The sequence below is a fragment of the Cimex lectularius genome, unplaced genomic scaffold (assembly GCF_000648675.2).
Source record: "Cimex lectularius strain Harlan isolate CLEC.00 unplaced genomic scaffold, Clec_2.1 scaffold111, whole genome shotgun sequence".
Classification (NCBI taxonomy): Eukaryota; Metazoa; Arthropoda; class Insecta; order Hemiptera; family Cimicidae; genus Cimex; species Cimex lectularius.
In genome coordinates, this window is record NW_019392681.1 from 855,396 (window position 1) to 875,058 (window position 19,663).

Genomic DNA, 19,663 nt, shown 5'->3' on the forward strand with positions numbered 1-19,663 from the left:
CTGCCTGTCCCTTTTTTCCCCCTTCTTCAAAAATAATGAACGGGTAATTTTATATTGTCATCCCGTTCGCCGGAAAGGTGCTTTTTATATCTAGATAATTCATCCAAGGCCACACTATACCGGAAAATTAAGATAGAAAAAAGCCCAGTTTCGGAAAAGCACGTTTGCCCTCTTTTTTTTCAACTTTTACGTTTTAAAGAATTAGTTGACTTTTACAAGCGTTTTATAATATATTAAAGATCCTATAAAATTCTTTTGTAACATTTTTACTCCGACAAAAATTATAAATTAAAGGAGCATGGATGAGACTCACTCTCTAAGCTGAGTAAAAGCATAATCCAAGGTTCTTTTTTTTAAAGCCGTTTGGTAATGAGTTTTCCCTGAGAGAAATTTAATTGGCTACCGGCGTAAAATATCCCAACAACGTTAATGAAAGTATACCGTACTTTCTCAGAACGGATTTAATCCTTTGCCGTGGTGCAAAGAAAGAAGGGCATTTTGATCTCTTTGCTTTTGAGCCTAGTTAGAATGGAAAGAGGCGGCAGAGTAATTTCTTAGAAAGGAATTGTGGGATTTATAATTTCATTTGGGATGTTTTTCACGAGCTTCCTCCGGCTCCTTTATTGGGATATACGGCCCCAAGTTTCCTTTCAACAGATTTAACTTTTGATCCTGTCCGTGAAACATCAAAATCTATTTGAAATCAATCCATTCAAATAATAATGCTTCAACTTTAAAAAATATGCCGAATCAAATTTTGCAGATTATTGCATAATTTGGTGAAAATTGGAGCATTTAGTCTACTTCATTAAAAAAAAATAAATGTAATATTAATGATTATCTGGAGATCGTCTGGTGTGTCGTAGGTTTTAGAAAAACATTTTCTTTATCATTCCAATGTTTCGATATTTACTGAGATCATCTTCAGGGCCTGGGATTAATAAACATTGTTAAATTTTAGAAATACACGTAGCATGTGGGAAAAGAATGAATTTATACAATGCTAGAAAATTTTCTATAAAAAAAATGAATTTATACAATGCTAGAACATTTTTGATTAAAAAAATCAAATGAATTTATACAATGCTAGAAAATTTTTGATTAAAAAATCAAATGAATTTATACAATGCTAGAAAATTTTCGATTAAAAAAATGAATTTATACAACGCTAGAAAATTTTCGATTTTAAAAAATCAAATGAACTTATACAATGCTAGAAGATTTTCGATTAAAAAAACAAACAAACAAATGAATTTATACAATGCTAGAAAATTTTTAGATTTAATAAAAGAATGAATTTATTCAACTCTAGAAAATTTTAGATTTTAAAAAATCAAATGAACTTATACAATGCTAGAAGATTTTCGATTAAAAAAACAAACAAACAAATGAATTTATACAATGCTAGAAAATTTTTAGATTTAATAAAAGAATGAATTTATTCAACTCTAGAAAATTTTAGATAAAAAAATGAATTTATACAATGCTAGAAAATTTTAGATTTAATAAAAGAATGAATTTATTCAACTCTAGAAAATTTTAGATAAAAAAATGAATTTATACAATGCTAGAAAATTTTTAGATTTAATAAAAGAATGAATTTATTCAACTCTAGAAAATTTTAGATAAAAAATGAATTTATACAATGCTAGAAAATTTTAGATTTAATAAAAGAATGAATTTATACAACTTTAGAAAATTTTAGATAAAAATATGAATTTATACAATGCTAGAAAATTTTTAGATTCAATCAAAAGATTTGTGCTGAATCTAACATTTTCTAGCATTGTATAATGTTTTTTTTTTATCTAAAATTTTCTAGTATTGTATAAATTCATTTTTTTCATTTAAAATTTTCTAGTGTTGTATAAATTCATTTTTTTTATTAAATCTAAAAATTTTCTAGCATTGTATAAATTCTTTTTTTATCTAAAAATTTTTAGCACTGTATAAATTCATTTTTTTTACCACATCCTACATGTATTTGTAAAATTTAAACAATGTTTATTAATCCCAGGCCCTGAAGATGATCTCCATAAAGATCAAAACGTTGGCATGATAAAGAAAATGGTCTTTAAAACCTACGTCACACCAGACTGCACTTCACGGTCTCCAAATAATTATTGGCTAGCGGTCACTAAAAACCACACATAATAAATAATTTTACAACCATTACATTTTCTCAACCCTCTTTTTGGGTTAAGTACCTAATAGCATATACAGATGTAATGTGCCATTATCAAAAAACTACCACAAAAATTTAATATGTAAGTTATATTAACCCCTAAAGCCTCTCCTTTGTACCTCATCTTTCAGAAAGAATAGCCACGATAAATTTGGGTTTAAATGGACCTTGGCCAAAGTTTATTATTAACAAAGATAATAATAATGTCTCTAATAATGCCTTAATGTCAAAATTCATCTATTAAATCAGTCTTTTGCTTTTGGTTTGTTATGCTGTTAAAACATGGTGCTTTCAATTGTATGAGAAACTTGAACAATTTCTGTGATTTTTTTTTTACATAGAAAGTTTCTTGCCTAGCCATCGCTCTCTTCAAACTTCATGTTATCTATTAAAACTGCCTTATATCCTTTATTCTAAATTACTCTCTCACTATAAAATACTGCTTAAAATATTTATCACCTACAGATTTCCCTGTTTCCCAAAAATAGCTGGTCTTTGAGTAATAAAAAAGGAAACCATTTCAAAGAGTGGACATCACTGTCTTGAAAACATTCCTGTTCGATTTAAGGTATCATCATAAGGAGTGTGTGCAGTGTGCAATGCCTTCTGATTCTCATTACATAAAGACAATTATAACAGAATATAAAGTTCATCGCAAGCCAGTTATACAAGTGAGCCTGAATCTGGTTGAGTTAATATTGTTTCTTAAACTCGAGGGCGAGTAACTTTACTCTAAATTATAAATCATGGCTAATTCACTAATTTCATGGTCCGCTTGACCAATTAATATATTACAATTAATTAAGGTTTTCAGTTGAGATGAAAAAAAGTTAATGGCACGAGCGGGATTCAAACCCACGATCTTCAACTTGATACGCCGCTGCTCTACCACTTGAGCTATCATGACCTTGATCCACTCGGACACCAACTTCCCATCTCAACCGCACCTTTTGAATTTTCTCTCTTTTTTGCCATTTTATTTATTTTATGGCTAATGTCGAAATGTGTTCGCTTTTTAATTTAAACACATGAGAAGATTTTTATCACTTCTTGGGTATATGTCCCCAATTCAGGGTGATAAGAGCAATTTATTTTGGCAAGGAAAAATCTGCTGAGGGAAGAAATTCTCCCATTTTTAACTGAACGGATTGATGTTCATCGTTTAATTAAGTATGCCCAACATGAATTTAGAGTGAGATTTGGGTGGTTGTTAGATATATAAACATCCCTGTATCATCTAAGTGTTGTATAATAATTTTGCTTTTTTTCTGCATATTAACTTTTAAATAAATAATAAATAAAAAAGAATGTTATAATTAATCTGGGAATATTCTCTAATTATGTGCACTTTTATTATTTAGTTTTAACACTGTATAGATTTTATTTTTGTTTATGTTGCAACAAACTAAGCTAAGCTATTGTTTTAAATACTTATAAATTATATTAGCATTTTTAATTTTTTATTAAAGTTATTATTATTGATATCATCATTTTATGTTAACTATTATTGTTGTATAAATTATTAAATTTTTTTTATCGCACTGCTATTTTTGTTAGTATGCCATTCTTAGTATTATTGTCAGTAGTTGCTCCATTTGACCCTACTGTCCGTGCGTTCAAAAATTTCCTTGGCCAAACAATCAATGAGAGCATATCGGTATAGGCAAAGCTTGTATTTTAGCTTCAAAATTGAATTTTTACAAAGGAATTGAGATCTTGTAGGATTAAAAATTATCAGTACATGCAATTTAATTTGTTGTAATCAAACGTATCATCCTGAAGTTTACTGATTTTATCAGCTCTTCTTCAGTAAGTGCCCAGTAGCATTTTATTAAACAGGTCTGTGGGAAGATATTAAAACATAATATGGTTTCAAGTGCAAAGATATTAATATTGAGATCATATAGCACCAGAAAGAATGCAATGTGCGTTTAATACAGTGCTATATTATCTCAATGTTTAATTTGTACCTTTTACCGGTTTAAACAGATGTACCTACATATAAAAAAAATACAATAAAAATATTTGAATATAATAATTTCATTCAGATTTTTAATTTTGAAGAATTTTTAATTGTGAATAATATGGAGAAAGTAATGTACCGGATTTGATTCCTTGTCCATGACACCCAAATTGGGACGTTAAGCCCTCCTGTATGGCAGAAATTACTTTATTTTACTTTTATTAAAATATAAAAATATTTTTGTTATGTAATTAACAATTTCTAAATAAAAAAATACTAAAATTATATCTAAATTCTGAAAAACTGTTGTTTCTCTGAAAACCTACATGTGCCTTGCATTACATCGATCGTGGCACAATAATTTATTTTAGCAAAATGAAAAGTGTCCTGGAATGCAGGAAATATTCAAATAATTCAATTAAAAAATTATTAAAATCTATAGACAGTGTAGTATGGTCATTATTAACCATTTTGGTCTGCATACACTCGCTGGGTTGGCATTTCGGCATTATGCCATCTTCAATGCCTGACTTAGGCAATTCTTGTTATTAGAGAAATCTCACAATTTACAGACAAGATTACAAATACTCAGAAACATAAAATGAAGACTACTTTATTCGCAATAAATATATGGAAATTTTGTTTTCAGGTTTTACCGGCAAATTCTGTCAAGATACAACAGATCCTTGTCAGTCCAGCCCTTGCCAGCATGGTGGGTCATGCAGGCAGAGCAATGAGACAGCTCATCAGTATAAATGCACTTGCAGTCCTGGTTTCACCGGAACACTCTGTCAAACCCCCCTGGATATTTGCGGTTCTTATCCTTGTCATAATGGGATCTGTGTTAACGAACATGATGGCTTCAGGTGTTTTTGTAGACCAGGTGAGTCAAAAAATTTACAGTAGGAAAATTATGACAACTAAATATGAGAAAGTACAGTGTCTTTTATTAAAGCTTTAAAAAAAATTGAAATCAATTCATTACAGCATGTCAAATGTATCAAACATTAATTTTTTGATAGGATTCACCGGAAATCAATGTGAAGAGGAGTATAACGAGTGCGAGTCCTCGCCTTGCAAGAACGGTGGCACATGTATAGATCGTGTAAATGCTTTCTCTTGCACCTGTCCACCAGGGTACACTGGTAACAGATGTCAGTACAGGGTAGTTAAGGTAAATAATATTCAATCAGTTTTGTTTTTTTTCCAAATGAGAATATCGTTCTGTCTGACTGTAATTGTTTCTGTAGAACTTATGCGAGCCAAACCCATGTTCTCACCATCATTACTGCATCAACAAACCTAACAACACGTATTCATGCGAATGTCCAAAAGGTTATACTGGTGCTAACTGCCTTATTCCTACAAGAGCGGTATGTACAACTTGTCCCTAGGTGATAGATATTATTTAAGATTTAAGTCGTTTGTTCAGTCAATTGTATGATTTTTATTCGGCACATCTAGGCATGCAGTGCTAACCCATGCAGAAACGGAGGAACTTGCTGGAGCAGTGTCGACTCATTCTACTGTGCCTGCCGCCCTGGATTCACTGGAAAAATTTGCAACGGTAATACACAAAATGACACAAACTCTTTTGTTTTAAAAATAGCATTTTTTTTTTCCAGAGGAGGTTATAATGGAAGCGATACCATCAGCTTCTGATACGATAGAGATAGATGGAAGTGATCCTGTCATGGATCTAGAAACACCATTGGATATGTCAAGAGTACCATTGCACCTGGATCATCTTCATAACGTATATGTTGCAGCTGGAACGCTAGCTTGTGCTATACTCATCGTGATTGTTACTGTAAGTTAATCTTAAAGAGGTTAATATCAATAATTTGGTTTCTTCATAATCATCCTGGTCTGCCTATTTTCACTGGTTTTCTCTGTCATACATGTTTTTCTTTTTTCCTAAACTTCAGTTTTTTCCTAGTTCTGACTCCATCTAATATGACTGTTTATGAAAAAAGCGCAGACCAGAAATGATCAACCCAAAGATTTCTAGATCAGCATAAAGATTTACATTATATGGAAAGTAATGTCTAATTAATAAAGTAAAATTTTGGCATCCTGAATATTATCAGTGATTCCAGCCTATTTGTAAAATAAATTGTTTAATTATTTTTAGTTTATAGTGCAGTTTGAAAAATATTATTGATAAAGCCTATTATTTCAGAAAGAACTTTACAAATATACAAGAAGGCTTCAAACTTATTAAGTTCACATTGTTACAGGTGATTATCTGCCATTGCCGAATGCACGAGACTTACAAACACTGTTGCTTTAAGACTTCGCCTCTGATTCCATGTCATATAACACGACTTGACACTGTGCTGAAAAAGAATGGGTATAAAATTGCTTCATTGCATTATTAATTTTTAGAACTTTTCCTTGATTCCTGTCGTTTTCAGCATTGAAAGGGATAAAGAGCCATTGGCCAAATCGAGACCGTTCCCCGCACTCGATTCATCTGACATGTACTATGCTCTGGACTTTAGCGACTCACAGTCATCACCTCTCATCCAATAGACACAGCCGACGGTTCAATACACCAGACAATACGAACATCTGCTGCCCACTTTAATACGGAGTTGAGCTTTTACCGTTCAAAAGTGACACATGAATTTCTGATAGATTGTATTTAACAGAAGGATAGTTTCGTCTTTATGATATATACAATTTCTCACGATTAAGTTTTTAATCGACTTTTCTCATTAGAAATGTTGCTTAGAGAACTCAAAAGTGAGAAGAATTTAAGAAAAAATATGCATACTTAAATGTTTTGAATGTAATCCATTGAATCTTTATACTGAGCTTACTATAAAAGTTTGGAAAAAAATGAATAAAATAAAAAGGAAGGCAAGAAATAACATAGTGTATATAATAAAGTAGATGTAATTACAATTTACGTTTATTCTTTTTTTTTTTACATTTTAGATTTAAATCTTCTACCTCACAAAAAAAAATTATTAATAGTGTTTTTTTCCTCCAGTAGTATTCTTGCTGTTAAATGTTGAGATGTTCAATGTATAAGACAATTGTGGTATGAGTACAAGCAGACTATTTTAATGTGCACAATCAAATGAAATTGCTCAAGGGCATGCAGGAATCTCACTTTCAATGTGCCAAAAATAACAATTCACATATCTGTTGTTAGTGTATTCTGATGAATTTATTCCTGCTCAAAATCTATAGTTGTAGAAGATTACATTTGGAAAATAAAAATAAAATTAAACCACAAGTTTAGACAGTGGAAATAAAAGCTTCCATATTGTGCATTGTTAATAATTCAAGTTAGAATATTTACAGGGCTAACTGATTCACCCGCTTTGTAGTCAGTGTGAAAAAGAATTTATTAACAGGTGTTAACCCCCAAAATAGGTATTTATTCCATTGTTGTACCATTATTGTAATTGGACATGTCAAGTTTGTATATGAAACTATTTTAAAAAATCAAATAAATTCAAAAATTGTTTTAATACAAAAATTGATATGGATTAATTAAATCTGAATAAATACAGTTTTATTTCAATAATTGTTTTAATTTTACCCTTTTTCATTTATTAATTGATTTATAAGCTCAACTCTGCACACATATGCATATCACCAGAATTGAACTTATGACTTACTGTGCTTTGCCACACCTACTTTGGTGTTATGGCAGTCCACGTCAGACCTCGTCTTATCCACTCTGAAGCTTAAGTTCAGTTCCAAAGACTGTCAACAATTAGGATATTTCAGCCCCGAATGCATGTAGGATTTTAACCTTAAATACATACTTACACAGTCTTAAATAAATATTTTTTTATTTAGAACTTCCTAGTGGAAGAGGTATCTCACCCAAATAAGAATAGGCCATTGGATGTGTCCAATTTGTAGAGAAAAGTTGCTCTTTTTGTCAGATCTTGTTCTTATTGTCCTGCCACAGAGGTTAGGTCATTGTTTACTATTACATATTATTAACTCAAATATATAAAGAGGTATTTGCCAACAAAGATTAATTGTAAGATATTATCAGGGTTGTGATAATAAGATAATTGGGGCTTCGGTGGCCGCAACAGTTTATGCATTGACATGACGCTCATCACTGTAAGGTAAAGGTCCCAGGTTCAAATCCAGCATCAATGTATTCGAGCTGGCATATTTACAAATGGGCTTTTTTTTTAAACACTGACACCCCAAGATATTATGATGGCCTCTGCTGTTGTGAACCCTTGTTTAAAATAAAATCAAGATGAGTTTCTACAGCAGCCAGAACAGCAATATGTAACTTCTATCTATCCCTGATGAAAGCATAATAAAAGGTTAAGAGCTTGGCAGTTGCATAATACAGACAATTAATGATGACTAGAAACTTGATACCACCCAACAATTAACCTAAATTGCTGGATATCCTCATATAGTTGGTAAACTGGGATTCTCTTAGTTACGCAGCATAAAAAAGCAATTTCTTCTTAGTCCTGATGAAGGACTAATAAAAGATTGAAAACATGGCACTTGCATAATTAGAGTAAATTATTATGTAGTAGAGTACGTGATATTCCTCCAACACCTTTTACACATACTATATAACTAATTTAATTGAGGGTCAATGACTCTCGGCTCTTTCATACTACCCATTCAATCTCAATACCAATAGAGAAGAAATAAAAAATGAGATATCTATGAAATATACAATAGAATAAACATGTTTCCTTCAAAAAATCAGAAAGGGACCCAAACACTCATTAACATCACACTAACACTAACAAGTACTATTCTCACATCAGGTGGCATTCCTCCATATAGAGCCAAGGAGTGGCACCCCATGGGACAGATCAAACAACCTTTCTCTACAGACCGGACATATACGCTGACTTTGGCTCTAAAATAAGTGTCTATGTTTAACCTCGTATGACCTATTCTTAACTGGTTGATGATAATCACTCTTTTACATTCAGAACCTCTGAGAGCTATTGACCATCATCTTGATATGTTGGCATTTGAGGCAAGCTGAAGTGATTCCTAGTGAAGTCATCCCATCAAATCACCATATTGTTAAGTGGAGAAATAAATTATCTAGTATGAGTCATTCCTGTCATACAGACACGGGGTCAAACATTGCAATACTTTTCTCTTATTATTCTCAATTAAAATTCAATGAGCTATGCTGGGATTTAAATACCGCTAACATGGCAAATAAAAGTCAGACGCCCCAACCACTCGGCAATCACCTAAATTGCCTAGTATGTACTGTATTATAAATATAAATAAAGAAAATTGATAATATTAATAATTAGTTTCAATTAATTATTCTTTTTATGTAAGGTCTTGGTTGAGTTGAAAAAGTCAGTGTCACGAGCGGGATTCGAACCCATGACCTTCGGCTCAATGCGCTGCTGCTCTAACCACATGAGGTATTGTGACTTCGATCTACTCAGACACCAACTCTCCATCTCAACCTGCAAACTTTTTTTTATATACAGATTAAAGTCATGAAAGCTCAAGTGGTTAGAGCAGCGGTGTATTGAACCAAAGGTTGTGGGTTCGAATCTCACTCATGACACTGACTTTTTCATCTCAACCAAGACCTTAGATAAAAATTATAATTAATTGAAATCATTAATATGATCAATTAGACCACTAAGCATAAATGGATTAATTAATAATAAGTATAAATTTAATGGTGGTTTTTGTAAATGGCTGACATCAGTTTGACTACCCACCCCTAACTAGAAGGGGGTGACTCTTGAGATGGTGGGGTGGACGTCAGTAAGTAGGCAGTGTGTACACATCTATCCGAATTATTATACTAATTAAAAGTTGATCGCATTTTATTTTTAAATAAATTTACAACTTTTTCGTCGTATCGGGATAAAACAAGCATCCATTTTGCCTTCTTTAAACATCCTAAATAAATTCTTTACGCTCTGCACAGAAAATTTCTAAATTTAGGGCCGACTAGAAATAACGATAGATAGGCGGTTGGTTTTCTCGATCCTCCCGCTGTTTAATTGAACGGCTTTTAAAAGCGATAACTAACTGTTAAAGATTAAAAACTGGATGTTATTTCCGCTGTAAGTATAGTGGGGACGGCGGCACCCCGAAGGAGGCCTAGAGCAAGAGATTCCGGGGGTCGGGTTAGGAGGGAGAAAGAAATCTGTCAGTGAGGCACCGGCCAGTCGGCGAAGAACATGTCTGCCAGAGGATGACTGTGAGTTATCAGTATGAGGTCGCTTCCTCGACCAGCGGAGGATTCACCAGGCTTCTCTTCATGTGGAGAGGAAGCCTGTACAAGCTCATTTACCGGGAGCTTCTTCTCTTCCTAGTCGCGTTCGGCCTCCTCAGCGCCCTGTACAGAAACGCTTTTACCCTCGAACAAAAAAGGTGAGTGCTTTTTTAAAAAATCTACCCGTATTAAAATATACTGAAACAAACAAAATAGAGTAAAATTTGAAGCTAAGCTTTCAAAGCAGTTCATTCAACTTTTTCATAATGTGTATAATGTTTATCGGTTGTCAAATCAGAATTAAAGCTTAAAAACGCGCTCTTACATACATTTTATTACAATTAAAGCACTGAAATAGAAGGTAACTATAAGCGAATAAAATAACTTAAAAGCGAAAAACCGTTCAAGCCTGACGTAAAATGATCATTGGTCATTAATCATTCAATCAACTTTGTTTTTTTAGCCTAACACAATATTTCAGCATTAATATGAAAGATTATTGTTTTCCTATAATAAAAACTATTTATTTTCTAATTTGATCATCATGAAAGATCTAAATGCATTTATGTAAATTTATAAACTAGCCTAGAGTAAAGAAGAAACGTAATGTTTTTCCTCTTTTTTTCTATATACATTTAATTGTTGCATGCTGTATAAATTAGAAAACTGTGAATGTGAAATTTGCAAAGATTATTGGGTTTTTTTATGAAAATTTGTATGTCAAAGAATCTTGTCATTAATAATCAATAATCTTAAATGGGTTTTATTAATAGTAAATTAAATACGATTATGTTTTATGTATTAGGTCGAAAGGAATTAGACTCTCGTCCTAGCGTTGTTGCCAATGGGCATTTTCTAACTAACAAATTTTTTTATGTTGATTTATGTAAATTTTTTAAATTATAATTTTCTGCCTTCGTTGTTCATGTATTTCAAGGTTTTTATATAAAAGTAAATTCGAATTTAACTTACAATAAAAAGTAATATGCCAGATTGTATAAAATACGGTTAGATATCTTCTACTAGATATATTTTTGCCTTGTAATATCACTTGATTTGTATATATTTTTATATATTAATCAAATTTTCACGTTTTTTAACGTTTAATAATTGAGTCTTTGTCTAAAAAAGTTTTAAAAAAATGTAAATTGCTAAGTAAAATTTTTAAAAAATTACAAAAAAACGGACAGATAAAATTCGTTTTAATTTTGTTTTAGATTTTTCATTAATATTTCAATATCGCTTGTTACCTCCTCCTGACTTAATTACATCTCGAAGACGCCTCGGCATACTTTTTATCAGTCTGGAAATGTCTCTTTGCTGGAGGTTAGTCCATTTTTGAAGAAGAGTCCTTTCAAGATCGTGGAGTGAATCAGGAAGTGATGGACGTGCTCTTATTCGTCTTTTGTGGTTGTCCCATAAATGTTCGAGAGGGTTCAAGTCTGGAGAACGGGCTGGCCAAGACTGGTCTAAGACCCTGACGTTATGCTGTTCAAGATACGTTTGTACTATGCGAGCGACATGTGGACGGGCATTATCGTGCATTAAAATAGGATTGTCATGATTCCACCGAGGATAGGCAATGCATGATGTTCCAAAATTTCATCCACGTAGTGACCGTCAAAGACACTCCACGAACAACAACCGACTTTGTGCGACTCCCCATTGAAATTCCCGCCCACACCATCAGAGAACAACGTTGAAAAGGTTGTCGCTGGGAAAAATTAGAAGCTTCGTACCTTTCATTTCGCCTTCTCCACACTCTTTCACGTCCATCTGGAGATCTTAGAGCAAATCTATTCATATGTAAAAAGTACAGCGGACCAATCGTTCAAAGACCAATGGCTGTGTCCTCGAGAAATGGATGCCGTGCAACTGGGCCAAGTCATCAGTCCATACTGATTTAATCTTCTTTGAGCAGTGCGTTCCTTGACACCTTGAACTAACTGGAGCTGATGAATCGCTCGAACAACCGTAAGCGGCCGGTTTCGCAAAATTCTCAAGTAGAAAAACGGTCATCCTGTGGTTTTGTTACCCTAGGAAGTCCAGAACCATCTATGGTAGGACCCAGTTTCTCGAAAACGTCTAACGGCGTCTCTTAGTGTTTCGAAGGGAACTCCGATGGCAATAGCCGCATACCTGATGAACGTCCATCATGATAAGTGCCACACCACGCGCAAAATTCTCAGCACTAAGTGGCTTAAGTTTAAAAATTGAAATTAAGAAAACAAAGATGAAAACTACACAGTTTATTTCTTCAGAATTCAAATGAGACTGAATAAACGTTTTAAATTCCGTAAAAAGTGAACATTGAAAAATGATTTACCCTTGTTTTGGATTAAGGATTAAGAGTGTTTACCTCTAATTGATATTCTAATTTAAAACATAGCATAAACAAATATTTATTGGTAAAAACAATTAGACAAATTAAGGGCAGAATTTTCTTTTATCGAGAAAATGAAAAAAAATCAATTGGGTGGAATTTTTTGCCTGTCAGTGTATAATTATAAAAATGTTGTAAAAAACCAAATCATGTAGCAAAAAGTTTGAATTTAGGGAATCTTTGGGTCCCCTGTTCCGATTTTTAGTGGAAAGGAAGCTGCTGTATCTGAACTCTTAAACTGCTCCACAAATTTTCGTTCTTAAGGCTTAAACAAAGTTCTGTCGTCAAATTCACGAGAAAAAAATAATAACACTAAAATAGCAAAGTCTTACTCGAACTATAGATATTGGTCTGCTAATTTACTTTATTTACTAAATTAACTACTTTGTTGAAAAATAATTTATCTATTATTGTTTTTAGTATTTTTGATGTTTAGTTGGTGTTTTTATATGTTTTTATTTATTATCAAGGATTTAAAAACATCTATATATGTGCCTGATAAAGATATTGCAAATTAACTCAGCCCTGAAGATGTTTACAAATTAAACGAAAGCTTGGCACGAAGTTGGGAGTTTCAATGTTTCTGTGGCCTAATACTTGATTATCACACATACTTTGAGGACAGATTCACCGTTTCATATCGGATTTCTTGCCACACGAAGGTAAAGTTCCGTCGTACGGTCAGTTATATTTTATATACTACTCCAAAGCTGTGGATGTGCGTTCAGGAAGTCCAGAAAGTTAAAACCTAGAGTGCCCTCTTTTGACAGCCTTTGGTGGCATTTTGGCATAAAATAAGTTTTTGTTGAAGCATATAAGACTGCAGCTGAAACAATCCAAGCCGAAAGTTTTTACTAAAATGGATGGAAGTGCGTTGATGCAGAAAAAAGCTGGAGTTTTCTATTATTCAGAAGGAGAACCGCCAACGATACATCGTTGTGCACTATCGTCAAAGCGATCCAAAGTTAATTTTTGTTTTAAGCCCTCATTGTGATCTCATTGGGTACCCACTAATTGTGTAGGTACCACTGTGGTGAGCCAGGATGGGACTTCAAAGACTCATTACGGCAAGCGAAAACGACTAACAATATTGCTACAGTTTGCTAGCTATCGACATGTTATTCGTAATCCGTTTTCTAAAGTTCATAAATCATATCGTTCCATGATTCCGAATGTAGAATGAGGCTTTTGCCATGACAGGTCATTAGTTGTATACAGTCGCTGATAGATTCTTGTTTTCCTTTTGTGCATATTGAAAGTATTTATTAGCGCGAGTGTGTAATAAGGGTTGATGGTACCTATCGAGCCTCAGTTGTATTAGTTATAGGGCGATAGCGATTGCGATTTATTAGGTGGTATCAGGTTGTAGTCATCAAGTTGTTGTCAAGGAGGTATCGACCAATGTAGGTGAATTGTTAGGTAGTATCAAGGTACAAGTTATCAATAAATGACTATTCAATTCACTAATTTCCTGGTCCGCTTGACCAATTAATACATTACAATTAATTAAGGTTTTTAGTTGAGATGAAAAAAAGTTAATGGCCCTTGCGGGATTCGAAAAATGGCAAAAAGGAGGGAAACTCATAAGATGGGGTTGAGATAGGAAGTTGATGTCCGAATGGATCGAGGTCACGATAGCTCAAGTGGTAGAGCAGCGGCGTATCCGAAGACCGTGGGTTCGAATCCCGCTCGTGCCATTAACTTTTTTTCATCTCAACTAAAAACCTTAATTAATTGTAATAAATGACTATATTCAATCTTTCAATCTTTTCGTTGGCCTTCATCAGAGCTAGGTAGAACCGCATTGCTGTTCTCTGCTGCTGTGTAAACACATCTTGGACTAAGAGTATCCCAGGTGGTATCAAGATTGCAGTCATCAACAATTATGCAACTAACAAGGTTAATTATTTTATTAGGCTATCATGGGGGTTAGGTAGTAACGTGTTGCTGTTCTTTGCAGCCGGAGGAACTCACCTTGAATCATCTTACATTACCACAACCCTGATGCCACCTATCTACCAATCTTTGTTAGCAATACACTTTAGTGAATAATATGTAAATAGGAAAGAATGTATTTAAGAGTGTGAGTGTATCAAGTTTTAAAAACATAAACAAACAAATGACTTAGTAGTTGACAGCTTTAGACCGACTTTTGCGACGGGGCAATAAGAACGAGGACTGACAAATCGAGCTATATTTCTCTATATGCTGGACGCATCCTTCTGGCCTATTCTTATTCGGATGAGTTCCTCTTCTACGATTCATTTCTTCCGAGGTCGGCCTACCGACCAAGCTCTTGATACGTGACAGCTTCTATGCCGATCCAACCCACCTACGATTCCATTTCTTCTAAAATACAAAACTTGATTTCCAAATATACCTTTTGAAATACCAAAATCTTTCTTGAAATTTATTCACCAGCGAGAACCATTAAATTTCGATCAATTCCATTAATGTTAACATATTAAATTACTGCTTATTAAATTAAAACCTAGCGTGCAACGACGTACAACATAAATTTTAACCTAGATTGTGTTGGGATCATTTAATAAAATACAATCCCAAGCTGGCTAATTGAATTAAATAGTTTCACTAATGAGCTATTCATTAATTTTATATTAAAAACTAAGTAAAATAATAATTAACACATCTCACATGTTGTCCTATATTTAGCTTTAATAATAATTTAATTATATACGACTAAAGCCTTTTAATTGCTGTTCGTACATATGTAAAAACCAACAAAAATATTACTTTTTATTAAATAATTTAATTGTATAGATTTATTAAAACAGAAAGATGATGATCAAAAATTGACATAACTGCAAGAGGTGATTCATCAGCTGTGGTCAACATTGCTTTTAATTTTGACTTATACTGATTGAATTTATGACTGCTGATAATAATTTATTAGAAAACCCTTGGATTTCTTATGAAATAGTTGTCATTAATTTTTAAATTATGGTATTTGGAGATGTCAAAAATGCACGTGCCTGGATCAGTTAGTCTGTTTCTAGTCTATTTAACAAAAGAATGGAAAATCCACATGTTCAATTTCTGAGGTGGTTGTCAACTAGATAAATGTCGTCGTACTCGACAGAACGAAAACTCATTTCAAAATATATTTACGGAAGAAAGGGAAAGAGAGTTAGGGTCATAAATCACCAGCATCAAATCACCCTAGTAGTAATGTATTTAGACAAAACAAAGTCCCCGTTTTCATTTCGTTTTCTCTCACCCAAATCGCGTAAAAATAAACAAACTCAAACATCAAAGAAGTATAACGGCAGTTTACAAACAATAAATTACATTAGTGCCCAAATGCAATTCACCTGATCGATATCTATTAATGGAACCTCTTTAATCTCCTGTTGTTTATTTTTCTACCTTTTAATTGTCTACTTGTTACGAGACTCTAAAATGCGGCCTGTATTTATTTTAAGTTGTAGATTCAGGCTCAACCTTTCAACTTTGTATCAAAATAGATTGTTTTATCTATTCCTATAAGACCAAATAATAACTTTTGACCAACCAGTTCAACTTCAATTCTATCAAGTAAGATTATTAATTAAATAATTTAATACACGAAAGGAATATCAACTATTGTCTTGTAGTCTATCTCTTTTTTTGTAAATCATAAAAATTTGTTTTTATTCCAGTTATTACAATAAAATATATTGACCAAGATAACTATTTCTTCTACCCTATTTTTGTATTGAGTCCAAATTATTTCGAACTGACCTTATGTTTTTAATAAGATTGTGATTGTAATTATAAACAACTTTTTTCTATATTTGAAATACTCGTGATGAACATCAATATCGAGTACTCCACCGACTAACCAGAATGAGTGCAATACACATAGGTGCGAATGTATTTATTTGCGCGATTGTAGTGTAGATGTTAGTTTTAGGCTAGATTATATTTTGCAGTAGTCCATTTTTTACGGTAAAGATTTTATACTAATTTTATACGTAAATTTTTGATAAAAGTTGATTTTTTGTTTAATTTTGTATTTTCAGTTGAGTAGGCAAAGACGGTTTGACATGTTCAAAGCTCAAACTTGTGTGTAGGTAGATGTAAAAATATCGAGTACTCTACCGACTAACCAAAATAGGCGCAATATACTTAGGTGCGAATGTATTTATTTGCGCGATTGTAGTGTAGATGTCAGTTTTAGGCTAGATTATATTTTGATGTAGTCCATTTTTTACTGTAAAGCTTTTATACAAATTTTATACGTAAATTTCTGATAAAAGTTGATTTTTTGTTTAATGTGTGGTGATTAGTGACCGTTAATCGATATTTTTTGTTTAATTTTGTATTTTCACTTGAGGGGGCAAAGACGGTTTGGCATGTTCAAAGCTCAAACTTGTGTGTAGGTAGATGTAGAAATATCGAGGACTCTACCGACTAACCAAAATGGGTGCAATATACTTAGGTGTGAATGTATTTATTTGCGCGATTGTAGGACAGATGTTTTAGGCTAGATTATATTTACCCCCCCTAACCCCGGTTGGGTAGCGACGATTTTCTATGTATCTAGATCAAGGAGAGATACTAGCGACCCGGCCCTTTTAACTCCGCTGAGGTACAGGTCGGCATATCGGGGAGTTACAATCCTTCGAGGTGAGAGTTCAATATGAATAAAAATGATGATGACGAGTTTTATGTTTTGATCTAAACTTGACATAAATAATCCCTAGTATGTTTGTGTGTTTCGGTTGAGAGCATTGCCAAGTTAAGATCTGTCAAAGAATCAACGTTATGATTCATTATGCATTAACTTTTGAAAAATAAAATTAAAGGTTTGCGCAGTTTGAACACTTTAAAATAAAACTCATTCTCAGATCATGATATATGATTATTTTCTGTCAATTTAGCTATAAAACTATAGAATTCTATTATATTGGTGAAGAAGGTTGTCGCCTGGTCCGTCTTGTCTTGCTGGTTTCTGTCTGTCCAACGCGTTTTAGAATTTTGCTGCCTTTCTGGTTGGTACGTGCGTTTTTCTTGTACTTACGTCCTAATTTCCTTATCTTCGCCAGGGACCTGTCTTTTACAAAACAGTCTAACGTCTTGTAGACGTAAACATTGAACGCGATCAAGCAACAGCAAATTCATTAAACGAAACTTGATCATCCGCACTTTAAGTAGAAAATCTTCAACGTAAAGTGGTAAAAAGGTTTGCGTGGTAAAATAAAATATATCATGTACATGTTCATCTCCTTTCATTCTGAACTTCCAATTTTCAATGGTTTTGCCTGTCAGATGTGTGTCAGCTTTTCGTTACCCTTAGTTTTAATACATTTACGTTTTAGTGGTCAATTGACAAAGTTACTTCTTTCGATTAATTATTCTTTCTATGTAAGGTCTTCGTTGATACAAAAAACTCAGTGTCACGAGCGGGATTCGAACCCACGACCTTCGGCTAAATACGCCGCTACTCTACCACTTGAGCTCTCGGACACCAACTCTCCATATCCATTTTTATCTCAACCAAGACCTTACATAGAAAGAATAATTAATCGAAAGAAGTAACTTGGTCAATTAACCACTAAAACAAACGGATTAATATTTAATAAGTAAAAGAAATATCACTTCACTAAACAGCTCCCCGTGGCCACTTCATAATTCGCTGAGAATCCAATCCTGATTTGAAGCTGGTAAAATTCATTTGACATTTGAAAATGGTAAGAAGAGGGAAAATTAGAACGGTTGTAGGTTGAGATTTGGTGTCCGAGAGGATCAAAGACACGATAGCTCAAGTGGTAGAGTAGCGGTGTATTTAGACGAAGGTCGTGGGTTCGAATCCCGCTCGTGACACTGATTTTTTTATTTCAACCAAGACCTTACATTAAAAGAATACTTAGTTTTAATGTTAGACCTGGTTCCATCTAACATGTCTGTTACGAAGTTGCATTAAAAGGACACGTGCACGTGAAAAACGCACAGGTCAACCGTCGAAGATAAGAATGCTCACTCGTCAACTCGCAGACTTCAGTGCAACACTTCACTGATATTGATGATAAATAAAGAAGAAACGTATCTTTACTATTGTAATGATGTGAGTTTGATCGTTTCCTACCATTTGAGTCAGCAAGTCCTTGTCGTTTTGCTTGGTTTGCCAGATCATCAACTAACAGATCTAACCATAAAATGTCTCTTTTTTAATAGATAAAGAGAAAACCAGTCTGCAATATTAAACCATTGTGTAGTTTGGTCGTTTCATTCTATTTTGTTCTGCCAGACGTTGCGGTTTGGATCTGGCAGGTTCCATCAAATAACAGAACTAACCACAATATGTTCCATTTTTGATAGATAAAGAGAAGACTAGTCTGTAATATTAAAATGAGATTAGTTATGTCATTTCCTTCCATTTTGGTCTTTGTTGTTTTAGTCTACCTCATCCACTAACAGACCTAAGGGAGGGTTAAAAGAAGAGGCCACGAGGCCTACTGTACCTCGACCTGAATAGATCTATTGTGCTGTTCCTGTTATTTATAACTCACTGGCCAACTTCAAGCTGTATTAACTAGCCTCCACAGCTTTGCCTGTGGCTCCTTGGTGGATCTTGCTTGTGATTTTTCTTGTCCTAGTTGCAAGAACCTTCACCTATATCGTCCTTCACAGAAACAGTGTTCTGCGGTCCCCTCCTCTTCCTGGCAGTATCTGCACAGTGTTTCTTCTGTCTGTACTCCTATCCGGTGCATGTGCTTTCTTAAGTGGCAGTGCCCTGTCATGAGTCCAACCAGAATCCTGGTTCGGTTGCGGATGTCTTCCAGTAATTCTTTTGTAAGTTTTGCGGATGGTTCTTCTATGAATCTCTTCGCGTGCCTCATACCTGTGGTATTGTTCCACCAGGTTTTGGACTCATTAAGGACTCATTTTACGATGTATCCTCTTTTGTAGCAGGCT

At 33.6% G+C, this 19,663-nt stretch overlaps 2 protein-coding genes across 4 annotated transcripts in view; both read left to right on the plus strand.

The window, feature by feature from the left end:
- Nucleotides 1-7,639, plus strand: part of LOC106668579 (delta and Notch-like epidermal growth factor-related receptor) — a 131,140-nt gene extending 123,501 nt beyond the window's left edge. Inside the window, exons 6-12 of the mRNA XM_024225637.1 lie at nt 4,798-5,031; nt 5,171-5,322; nt 5,399-5,521; nt 5,613-5,715; nt 5,774-5,958; nt 6,389-6,501; nt 6,566-7,639. Of these exons, the coding sequence (XP_024081405.1) occupies nt 4,798-5,031; nt 5,171-5,322; nt 5,399-5,521; nt 5,613-5,715; nt 5,774-5,958; nt 6,389-6,501; nt 6,566-6,683 (1,028 nt within the window). The 3' untranslated portion in view covers nt 6,684-7,639. The remainder of the gene's footprint in view (nt 1-4,797; nt 5,032-5,170; nt 5,323-5,398; nt 5,522-5,612; nt 5,716-5,773; nt 5,959-6,388; nt 6,502-6,565) is intronic.
- A 2,622-nt stretch (nt 7,640-10,261) lies between these two features.
- Nucleotides 10,262-19,663, plus strand: part of LOC106668675 (bestrophin-2-like) — a 38,946-nt gene continuing 29,544 nt past the window's right edge. Inside the window, exon 1 of one of the 3 annotated variants that reach the window (XM_014397646.2) lies at nt 10,262-10,520. In XM_014397646.2, coding sequence (XP_014253132.1) covers nt 10,342-10,520 — 179 coding nt within the window. In that variant the 5' untranslated portion in view covers nt 10,262-10,341. The remainder of the gene's footprint in view (nt 10,521-19,663) is intronic. The other 2 variants (XM_014397644.2, XM_014397643.2) reach the window with 2 other exon arrangements.